This window comes from Macaca mulatta, chromosome 9 (assembly GCF_049350105.2).
Source record: "Macaca mulatta isolate MMU2019108-1 chromosome 9, T2T-MMU8v2.0, whole genome shotgun sequence".
Taxonomy (NCBI): domain Eukaryota; kingdom Metazoa; phylum Chordata; class Mammalia; order Primates; family Cercopithecidae; genus Macaca; species Macaca mulatta.
Window position 1 is genome coordinate 61497821 of NC_133414.1, and position 12063 is coordinate 61509883.

Here is a 12063-nt window from a genome sequence, read left to right on the forward strand (position 1 = left end):
TTATTTCCACAATATTTATTATGCACCAACAGTACGCCATGCCCTGTTCTGGGCACCAGGGATGCACAGTAAACAAACCAATCTCTACCCCTAAGGAGCTGACAGTGTGGCCGCAGCAAATCAACAAGACAACAAACAGAAAGATGGTTGCAGATGGTGAGACGTGCTGTGAAGGAAGCAACAGGGTGATGCGGCTGGGAGTGACAGAGGCTGCAGGGCTGCTTTACAGGGAATCTGGGAGACTTCTCTAAGGAGCTGACCTGTGAGAAGAAGCCCTGTGGAACCACAGCAGGAGCGGCACCACGAAGAGCTAGAGAGAAAATGCTCAATGAAGCCCAGGCTTGAAAAACGGCATGAGAGCTGCGGTCAGAACACGGGAGCAGACAGCAGAACAGCAGCGAGGTGGTATAGCGGGGTGCCCTCTGCCCACTGCCACCTGTGGGCCTCATAAGGGCAAGCTCAGCCCATGAAGGTAGCAGGCATAGCTTCAGGGGAGTGTCAGAAACACTGGAAGTGTTATAGCATCATCTGCAATTGACTCATTGTAGAAATGGAAAGGAAATAGCTCTTGCCTCCCAGGGCTATGACAGGACTCACTATAACATCTGTATTCTTCCAGTGCTTATGCTATTGCATGGCACACAGGGACGTGAAATGAGTGTTTGCAATTAACAACAGGCAAGGACTTGTTTGTGAAGCAGCTGGCAGGTCCTGCTGGGGCCTGCTGGGTCCTTAGGCCTGTAAGTGTGAAGGGCAGCCACAGGGTTGGAGGCATCATCTGAGTTACACGTTCAGAAGATGATCTGGTTGTGTGCATGTGCGCAATGGATGGGTGCATGGCGAGAGGCAGGAATGGAGGCAGCGAGGACATCAGAGCAGCCAGGTGGGAGTGCTGCTGCCTGGAAGGGTGGACAGAGGAGGGCAAGAGAAGAGGTGCAGTCTGGGAGGCTGGCTGAGATCCCCACCTGCTCACCCTGGCTTATTCCCAGCCACAAGCCTGAGCTCTGTGCTGGGGGGCTGGAAACTGCACATCCAAAGAACAGTATCTGACAGTGAGGTGGAAACCAGTGCAAAAACGACACTGGCTTGGAAACTCCCCACAAAGGGCTTTCACGGAGACTGACCTGTGCAATGTCAAAGAGTACAGCCTGGGCTCCACACATCCTTAGGAACAAGGGCCGATGCGGGTACCTACAATAGCTACTGACCGAAATGCAGTAGATAATAAATGGTACCTAGAATGCTCCCCAGCTTCACAATCTGGAAGCCTAGTTTTTGCACATGTCCTATTCTTGGAAGGTAAAAGGGCATGTGTGTAGGTGGTGGGGAGGGGGTTCTATTTCCCTCTACTCATATACTCACAATGTAAAGAACTATGGACCAGGTGTTGGCTGGAATTACCTATTCCAATTCTTCACCCTCCTGTGGAGGGGATGGATGCTCACTCCCGTGTCACAGCTTCATCAAGGGCAGCCTACGCTTTTCCACTCCTCAGTATTGGGCCTGGTTCTGCCACTTGTATGGGCTGAGAGGACGTTGGCAATGCAAACCAAGCAGAGGCTTCAAGTGTGCTTGTTAGACTCACCCTCTTGTGTTCTTGGCATAACCGCAAAAGAAGCATGCCCGCTCTGGGTAGCCCACCAGCCGAAGAAGAAAACGAACATGACTTGATCAAATCTGAGACTTGCTGCCAAGCCCAGCCAAGCTCAGCTTAACCTGAGCCAACCCACAGACTCATGACTGAGACAGATGCTTTAGCTTGTATGCCATGGAGATCTTGTTAATGACAATAGCTGACTAGTACAGACATCATCACAAACCTCGTTGACTCAGTGCTCAGGGTCTGCAGGCAGAATGCTGGCCACTTTCCGCACGCCTTTCATGTGACCTGAATGCCAGCCTGACACACAGTGTTATCATCTCCACTTCACAGACGAGACAATGGGGACTCAGCAGGTTAAAGCTCTTTGTCCGGGGTCACAGCTGGTATGTGAAAGAGCCCAGATTTGAATCCAGGCTTGGGTGCCTCCAAAGCCCATGATGTGTGCCAGGAGTCGCCCCCGCTTCTGTGCTTGTTAGGGCCTTTACCCTGGATTTGCAAAGCCCATCACTTTATTTCAGGACTTCATTTCCCTCAAAACACATCATGTAGGTGTGGCTTTTTCAAATTATGCCTGAGCTGTTTATCTATGAATGTCAAAGGTGGCAGCTCTGCAAAGGACCATGACATCCCCCTCAAGGCAGGCCCAGGGAGGCCCCTTCTGCCAAAGGCTGGCTGCCGCACCCAGCAGGTCACTCTGCGCCCACCTGCTAGCTGTGAGAAGTCATGTGCCGGGAGAGGTGGTGGCGCTCCCGGAAGTGCTCCTGGCACACAGGGCAGGCGAGGGTCTCTTCTCTCTGCTTCTGAGAATGTGTATCAGGCCCTGCATGCTCCTTTTTGTGGTGGGACCGCATGTGGAAGACCAGGTCGGACGTCAGGCGGAAGGACAGGTTGCACTTTGCACACCAGTTCTGGGTAGACAAGCCCAGGGAGGTGAGGGTGGGTGGCAGGAGGGCCCAGGAAGTGGTGGAGGATGACGAGGGTGGGGGCACCTGGGCCTGGGTGTGCTCCAGCCACAGTGTGGGGGCACCCAGGAAAGTGCTGCAGAGTGGAGCATTCTGTGGCAATGCTTGCGAGTTCCAGAAATCACCAACCAAAAGCTTGGGAGTTGAAAGTCGACCCCAACAAGCGAGGTCTGCGGTGTTGAGGAGTCCAGACAGCTCCCCCAGGGTGTCTGCACATTCCCCTGCAGGGAAGACTGAGGTTGGCCCAGGCCTCTCTGCTGGTCGCTTGGTTGGTTTGCTAAAGGCGCTTCTCTGCTCACCTCGTGCTCTGCTGGGCCACACAGAGAAGACTTTGCTGCCGGCTGGGCCTCTGGGGACGTCCTGGGTCAGCTGCAGGACGCCAGGCTGGCCTGTGGGGTCATCGTGCTCCCTCTCCCGGGCCTGAGGATCCACCTGCCAGTCCTTCATCCTCGGCAGCTCCGTGAAGGCGCTCTGACTCTGCTCCCCACGCGCCTTCAGGGGCAGTGGCTTGCCAGGCAGGGGCTTGCCTGGGGCTGCCAACAGTGCCAGCTCCACACTGCCCACATCCCGGCCTGCCCTGCCCACAGCAGCCTCGGGGCCCAGGCGGTTTGTCTTCTCCAGCAGCACTGGCTTGCAGCCCCGGCCCAGCTCAGGTTCGCTAAGTCGCCATCTGTTTTCAGCCGATGGGCTCAACGGGACTCCCTTCCCAGCTGCCATGGTGATCACCAGGGCCGGGGCCACAGGATAAGCAAGGTGGCCACTCTGGCAGCCATCAGTCTTTGCGGGTTTGGGGTTCTGGAGGGCTTGGCCCAGCAAGGAGCCATGAGATGTGGAAGCTCCCTGTGACACTGGGCTGGACACACTCGGCCACAGGGCCCTGCAGAGAGAGGAAGTGACAGGCAGTGAGATGGGCATCCATCACTCAGGCACAGTGCATCATGAGCTGGCATCAGACAGGACCCTGACGCTCAGGCCTCCTCCGTGGTCTGTGGGATGGGTGTGCTGACCACACCACCTCTGAGGAGACAAGGAGCATGGATGGCACCGTCCTCCAGGGCCCACCTGCCTGAGGCAGAGTGGGGACAGGGGTCTCTGCTGAAAATGCCCAAGGGCAGCGGCCCCTATAGCTCAGCAGAGAGAAATGTAGGATTCCCCTGTCAGAAGTGGTTCCTGGGGACTAACCAGCATGAAATGGACAGTCTGGAGGTGAATGGAAAGAGCCTGCTCTGGGGACTGCGTTAGGGCCTTAGGGGTCCTCCAGAAGTTTCTGGGTCATCTGTCAACAAGTAGACTCCATCATGAGGAAGCCACGTGCCCTCAGCCCCTGCTCCATGCTCAAGCTCCCTCTGGCCCTGGCTGAGTGTTGAGGGCACAGGGAGGCTGCAGCATTAGGGCCGATGTGTTGGAGGATCATGGACTTCATGGTCTTTGCTCCTCATGCAGCCCTCTCTGTCCTGACCCTAATGTCAACCCATTGCTCCTCGGGTTACCAGACCTGCCTCCGGGCCTGGCGGCCCCTTTGTCCACATCACATTCCCTGTCAGCTTCTGTATGGTCTCCGATTTTCTCAGAGCCATGCTTCTTGTGAGAGTCATGTGTCCCCACTCTTCCCCCAACTCCCAAGTACATGTGGACGGCTTTATTCTCACCATACCTGTGAACTCATTCCAAAATGCACCTCAGGCACAGCCTCCCCTAGAGGCTTCCCCAGTGCTCTCAGACACAGATAACACTCCCTCCTCCATGCCACCACTGTCCTGGGCACCAAAGGCCTGCATGCACCACGTGCAACATTGTATTTACTTGTTTGTGGTCTGCTAGAAGGCAAACTCTAAGAACCCAAATATGTCAATTCACCTTCACATCTGCAGTACTTAATCATGCATGCAACAGGACAGGAGCTCAGGAAGCCTTTGCTGAATGAATGAGTGAATGAATGACAGGACAGCAACTGTTAGAAAGAAGTCAACTTTGTCCTCCCAAAGAGTGTGGCCTATGACCTGCTCCTGCACAGAGAGGAGAATGTGAGCCCTCCATATTCCCACAGGGCCAAGGGAGGAGACATCCGCATGGTGAGAAGGGCGACGGGCCGACTGCAGCCTGCCTCCTAGCTTCTCCACCTCCTGCTCCTACCCTGTGCTCCCTGCCAGGCACTTGGCCCTGCCCAGTCCACGGCTCAGGCGCAAGTGGGGAAACCACTAGCTGTGGCTGAAGGATGTGCTTTGCTTTCCAACTCTGAAGTAAGATCAAACTATGAAGCCTCACCAAGGGCATCCAGCCTCTTCCCATTTCCTTATCTCCCCTTGACCCTAGTTCCAACCCCAGTGAGAATCCGCCCAGTTTTTCCTTAGGGAATAGCCCACCAGCCTGTATTCTCAGAGTTCTCTGAGAATACAGCTGATTGGCCTGTGGGCATCAACAGTCACCTTAAGGGTGGGGGTCACACAAGGGCCTGGAACTCCAAAAGTACCTTCCCTCAGGCGCTGGACTAACAACAGTCTGACCATGGCTAGGAGAGGCAGGCTGAGGGGTCAGATCTGCCTAACAGGAGAAGGAAATGAAGTATGGTTTATAGTAGTGAAAGCAACAAGCAAATAAATGCTAACTCCAGAGACATGGTTAACAAAGCAGGATGCATACGCAATGCGAAGCACTGTGCAGCCTTGGACAGTGATGCTCGCTATGCTTATGATCAAATGCTGATCGTGGTTTATAGTGGTGAAAGCAACAAGCAAGTAAATGAGTAACTCCAGAGACATGGTGAACAAAGCAGGATGCATATGCAAAACGAACACCGTGTAGCCTTGGACAGTGATGCTCACTATGCTTATGATCAAATGCTGAGGAGGCAAAAGGACAAAAAGATTATAGATTTGGTGTTACCTATTCTATGCACACACACACAAAATGCATACACCAAAGGAAAAACCCCAGGAGGAAACAGAGAAAACGACCACCAGGTCATTTGTTCATTGATTCCCTCTTCCGTTCATTCCGCAAGCATTCGCTGAGAGCACCCAGCATGCAGGTCCTGTGCGAGGTGCGGTAGTGACAGTGGTGATAAGGCAGTCCTGAGTTCAGCTGTACAGAACACAGGGACCTGCACATGTGTCAGTGTTGCAAACAGGCAATGGTGGCATCTAAACTGAGCTCTGAGGACCCAGAAGGGGCTGCCCAGGGTTCACAAGAAGCTTGCATGGGGCCTGCGGTGTGGAGAACCTGAGGGCTCTCTGGGGAACTGAGCCTAACACAGTTCTGCAGTGGGAGAGTGCTCAGGGAGGGGCAGGATCCAGAAGCCAAAATAAAATGGACCTGACTGTTTTTAGAAAGAAATGATTCATGTTTTAAGTGTGGCTAAAAAGACTATGCAATAGTATGGGAAAAAACGTTTAGAATACAATGTTAGTGTCAGATATAAACATGTTGTAAAACAAAACAGGAAAAAAGCCTATCTACCAAATAAACAGAAACATGAAAGAAAACATACCAAAGCAATACGTATGTGAAAAATAATTTATACTATGTACGTATACTATATAACATATAGTATACATAGAATGTATACATAATACACCATATAATATGCTATATATGTAATATGCTATATACTATGATGATGCTAGTATTGGAATTTGGGGGAGTTTTTTCTTAACTTTCCAATATTTTCAAACTAGTCTTACTTTAGCATTTTGTTTTGTTCTGCAGTCAACTGTCTTAAAGGGGGCAGTGCCCTTTTCTGCTTGGTTGGGGTCAGAATTCTGTAAGGGATTTTCACAGCCCAGTGGAGCTGAAGGCTCTGTGACTTCAGAGATGCTACTTTCGTAACTGCTCCAGGAAATAATTCGGAGGTGAATTCCCCCTGCTGTCTACTCTCCCTTGGAAAAGAGGAGTCCTAGGCCCCACACTGGAGTGCTCTGGCTGGAGTCTCCTGGGAGCGGAGGGGCCTGCCCAGCGGGCGGGCTATTTCTCATAGGGGCTTCACAGTCTGTTTCACGCCGCCTAGAGAGACCTCACCTCTGCCAAGCCTGGAACTGAGCACTCCCTGGGCCACAGGAACAAAAGGAGAGCTTCGGAAGAAGGGTGCCTGGGCACTCAGAACAGATCAGATCAGCTTTTAGGCAAAGTGCATTTCATTTTCTGTTCATTCGCTCAGTAAACATGCACAAAGCACCTACTATGTGCCAGGCTCCAGACTACATAAGACTGGTGACTCTCAAAACTGAATTCTAAGTAGTTGGAAACGGCTGGAGAGTAGGGTGAGTGTGCAGTGTGGCCTGCGGCGTGGCCTGGAGGATGCACGTGGAATTCAGAGCAGGAAGGTCCCCCGTGGAGGCCCAGAGAAAACTTCAGGGCTGGACGCAGTCCTGAAATAGCAGCCCTGGCCTTGCCCATGCTTGAATGCAGGAAGAGAACCTAAAATGTGGAGACAAAGAGTAACTGGCCGAGAACAGAGCCAGTGACGCTCAGGGGAGGGACACTCTCCTCTTGGCCCTCCCCACCCACCCCTGCCGTGCACTGGCCTGTCTCCAGTAATATGTGGCAAGGTCTTTGCTGGAAGCTCAAGCCTCCTCTGTTTTCTGAGCATGGAGAAGACAGAGACCAGTGTGAAGCATAGGTCAAGAAAAAAAATAAAGAGAAGGAGAAAACAGAGAAAATGCATAAAGATTCCCAGCTAAAAACCTTCTTCCATCTCTATCACTGCCCCAAATTTCTCCAGCGCTCTCTGTCATGAAAATTTCAGAAAGTGCATGACAAAACTTTGCAAATGAAGTCAGGGGTCACAGGCAGGGGAAAGTACTGGTTTCAGACTAGGCCAGATAAAGAAAAATATCAAAGACATCAGCAGAGCACCGACCTCGCCCACGGGACGCCTGCTGCAGTGAGCTGCCACACCATCTGGGCGTTCTACCTCATGTGTGTCCAAGGCTCTTGATGGGTGGGAGGGATGGGCAGAGGCTGCTTCATTCCCCACTGGAATCAGGCACCTCCTGCCAGGTGTTGACACAGATGTGAGGAAGGAAAGAGGCCACACCTATGGCAGACTGAGCTCTGTGGCTTACTCCGCCTTGGCATGTCATGGAGCCACTGACCCCCATCACACCAGATTTTTCCAACCCCAGCAAGCATGCAGAACTCAGCCACCCTCAAGAAGTCTCAAAAATAAAGCCTGTATTGCTTGGCAAGTGAGAAATTAGGTCCATGCATATGGCAAAAGTTAGACACAGTGAGCTTTGCTGGTCTTTCCCTCTGTTTTCCTTCCTCGAGAACACTCTTAAAAGAACAATCAAAATAGCAATTAAACAAAAATGTCCCTGTTATCCTTCAGAGAGCACGATACCGTATTTGCTTTACTCTAATGACTATTGCATCTATTACCAAGCTTCAGACTATTAATAATACACAGGAATACCAAGAAGCAAAATAAAACAGAAAGGCACAAAAAGTAGAATGGGAAAGACGTGGGTTCGAATCTCACCTCCATGCACTTATTATGGAGCTTCAGCTGCGTAACGTAACTTCTCTGAATATTGGGCAATCGTGAAATGAGTGGGAAAATAATGCATTTAAACAGGATAATAATATCCAGAAGGAGGCTCCCACCTCGCCCGGCCCATGTCAGTGCCTCAGGAATGTTCATTTATTTCTTTGTGGTCAAGGGACAGGAACAAAATGAATGACATGGAGAAGTAAACAAAAGAATCAACGACTATATAGAGCCATGCTGCTGGGACACGGGACACCCTCTCCAAGCCTATGATGGAGACAGGCAAAGTCTTCCATAGACGGAACATCACTCTCCTAACTAAAATACTTGCATTCTCAAAGACACAAAATGTGCCACTTTCTTAACTGAATAAACGCAGGCAGCATGGTGAGGAAGGACGGCCCAGCAGGCCTTGCCCAGTATACCCTAAGAGAACACCAAACATTCCGCTCTTAGGTGTTCCACCCACCTACACTGTTTTATTCCCACGCCTTCACTAGATGTTGAAACGTGCTGCCAAATCAAACCTAGACATAAGACAAACCAAAATAACAAGGAAAGCTTGCTGGTTAAGACTGAGAAACAGCGTGGGGTGGGCGAAAGTTAAGACACTCGGGTATGAGTCTCAGCTTCAGTGTTTCGAGAGGGCCTTGGACAGGTCCCTGTCCTTCAAAGACCTTGCTCAGCTGCAAAATGAGGAGGCTGGACCAGGTGGCCTCTATGGTCCTAAATACCATAAGGCGCCAAGTGATATGTTTATGTGGCATTATGATGCATCTCTTGTGATCAATCTGGTTTTTTAGACATTATTTTGACAAGCTAAAGGGTAAAAAATGCAGATCTAATAATCAACTGTGCAATAGCCTGATACTTCTGTCAGCCATAGCCATACCCAGACTAAGCTGCTCTTCTAACATTCATGAATATTCAAACACAAACAGGACTGCGGACTCCTTCTAAAAGAGGTGGATTAATAGGTCCCAGGAGCAGATCCCTGGTTACCTTGACACTCCACAGTGATTTCTCACATCCCTTAGGTTCCAGCAATCAGGGCTTCCTAGCTGCAGACAGCGACTTCTACCCAGGTAGTTTAAACAGAAAGGAACTTATTAAAGGGTATCATGCAGCTCATTAAATCTCTGTGAGAGACACAGACCAAGTTTGGGTGCTCTCCAAGGGTCAGGATAGCCAGAGAAAAAAGCCTAACCATGCCCTGGCACTGTCTAGTAGAAACTCTGCTGGTATCAGCACCTATCACAAGGGATCAAACTCCTACAAACTCCACCACAGCCACCCCACAAGACCAGATGTCTCTGCCACTGTGAATGACAGACATCACCTGCCTGCCAAAGACTTCAGCTCATGGGACTCAACTGCACATCCAGGGCTGGGTGATGTACCTGGCTGCTTGTGGGGATCTATGCCAAAGGCCTGCATCCTGGATGCAAAGGAGTCTGGGAAACATGGATTCAGCTTCCCAACCTCTGCAGTGCAGGAAAACCAAGTGAGATGGGGTTAGAAATGGTTGTTGATTGAACCAATGACAGGATCTGTTACTGTGGCACTTAATAAAGCTCACCCCCTGAGGAAACTGAGAGGACACAGTCATGCAACTCTGTCTGAAGATTTTCCTCTCTGCCTGCAACTTGATTTTCTTGGCATGTGGCCAGTGGTGTGCTGGAGCCAGCTCACATTGGCTTGTGAGATGATCAGGAATGTTTTGAGTTAGCTGTTTCAACTCAGACATTATTCAAAACTAAATTATACAAACTTACAGTCATAGAAATTGTATTAAAAACACAAGTAATACATAGTCAGAACCCACCACTTCCTAGGCATTCTACTACACATTCCGGTTGCCTACGCTGTGGACGCCGCTCTGCCTGCCGGTGCGGGAGCTTGCCACTGTCCACTCCTCGTCACACCACATCCAGGGATATCGTGAGTGGCCATAAATCAGGAAATCAGTCAGAATGGGATCATTTATGGAAATGCTATAAATCAAGGCTTGATTTCTTGTTTTGTTCAGTGTCTGGACTTAAGAAAGTAATGGGAAAAAAATTGTCAATAATGCAGATTAAACTGAAATTGTTGTCTTGTCGATAGCTGTTATATTGTGAATAGCTCACAAAAAGCTGAGGGACTGTTCTTCTAGTATTCTGAAACTATTATGTGATTTACGAAAGAAGTTATTTAGATCACTGACAAACAAGTGAAGTTCTGACATATGTTCATTGTTCCACTTTCATCTTACACTTTATTGTACATGAAAATATCACCCAAAATTCATGTTGGAGCTACATGCTGAGAACCAGTTGTTAAACACTTACCAGCACACCACAGCGTGTACCCCATATACTTTCTAATTCTGGGCACCAGAATAATGAGAGGCCCTCCTGGAAGAGGCAGGAGGCCTCCAAAAGGCAGACAGATACAAAGAAAAGAGAGAGCAGAGAGAACAGCACACACCAATGCCAGGCATTGACAAGAGTGGGTTAGACGTAAATCGAGAGTGTGAGGACTGTTTACGGGTAAGACCACATGGTCTAGCCACAGGGAGCCAGACCATATCTCTTAGGGGAGACAGTCATTCATTTATTCTGTTGGTTCGTGGGGAAGAGACAGCCTGTGTCTGATCTATCTCTGCAGCCCCCACAGGCCATCTCAGGAAGAGTGGGGTGGACTGCAGGGTCCCCCTTTGCCCAGGTTTTTAAACCAGCTGTCAGGAAAGGAGGAATACACAATCTCTATGACAAGAACAGTCAGATGGCTTGGTTCTGTTTTATGCTACTCAGCATCCTTCCTAACCAAACCCAGTTTCAGTTTGAGAAGCTGCTTATGTGTGCCTGGTACTGGAACTCTCTGAATAGCTCAATCCTGGTCTTTTTTGAGCTTATTTCTCCAGTTCTCCCTCTGACACTGTGATCTACTTGCCACCATAACCTTCTAATTAATTCCTTCTTGACAAAGTTGGCCAGAGTCCGTCGCTGTGGTTTGCATCCAAAGAATCCTGATTGCTATGAATGTGACAACTCACCTCAGCTTGGAGCGCTATGCCTCCAGGACTCTCTCACGGAACACACACACACACACACACACACACACACACACACACACACACCCCACATACGGCTGCCACCCAGAGGCGCTGGCTCAGCCCTGCCCCTGCACCTGTCAGCATCTAGCAGCAGCTGCCACATTCACAGAGCACACAGGGCTTCCGCCTGCCAGCTCTGACTTAATTCGACTGTGCTTGCACCCTGGTTGAGGGCAGTTTTCCTTCCTTGCTAGTTGCCATACTCATTTTCTCTCCTGACCCTTAGGAGTGCCAGGCCACTTCAGGCACCTGGGGACAGGGGCTCTGCAGGCATAGGTGCACAGAAGGACAAACGTTGGAGCAATGCACATGCAGGCTTGGCAGGATGGGTCTGGCTGTGCCTGGCCCCCACCCGCACACTAGGGGGCAGTCACCTGACCACCTGGCCCTGCCCCTAGAGACAGCATGTGTAACCTCATCTCCACTCACCAGAAGTGCTCACTCTTGGTTCTCCCCACACATGAATCCACTCGCTTCTCCTCTGCTCCCCTGTCAGAGGTTTGTGAACTGTCTGCCTGTGCCAAACTGGACACCGATGGGTGGACCAGCTTTCAGTCTCACCTTGGAAGTGCCCATGGTGTGGAAGGGAAGACATGCAGTGACCACATGTGAAGGTGCCACCCATGGGGAAGTGGCATCAGCCAGCTGGGATGCCTTCATCCCATCCCTACCCACCCTCACCAGCCCCACCCTCAAGTTCTGGAAACCAGAACTCAAGTTCTTCCAAGTGTCCCCATCGCTGGTGAGTGGTACTGGCAAAGCCAGACCCCACTCAGCATTCCAGAATTTTCATCCTTAGAAAATATTTATCCCAGGGTTCAGGGAGAATCTAGGAGTGGATGAGAGCCTTATTCAATGCGGCCTCCATGGCTTGCTATGCATAAATATAACCTGGGCCAAATCAGCTTCTTCCTCT

General features: G+C 50.5%; 1 protein-coding gene across 1 annotated transcript in view; it reads right to left on the reverse strand.

Moving 5' to 3' along the window:
* Positions 1-12063, reverse strand: part of ZNF488 (zinc finger protein 488) — a 17828-nt gene continuing 5765 nt past the window's right edge. The window contains exon 2 of the mRNA XM_001114284.5: positions 1-3442. Within this exon, the coding sequence (XP_001114284.3) occupies positions 2311-3282 (972 nt within the window). The 5' untranslated portion in view covers positions 3283-3442 and the 3' untranslated portion in view covers positions 1-2310. The remainder of the gene's footprint in view (positions 3443-12063) is intronic.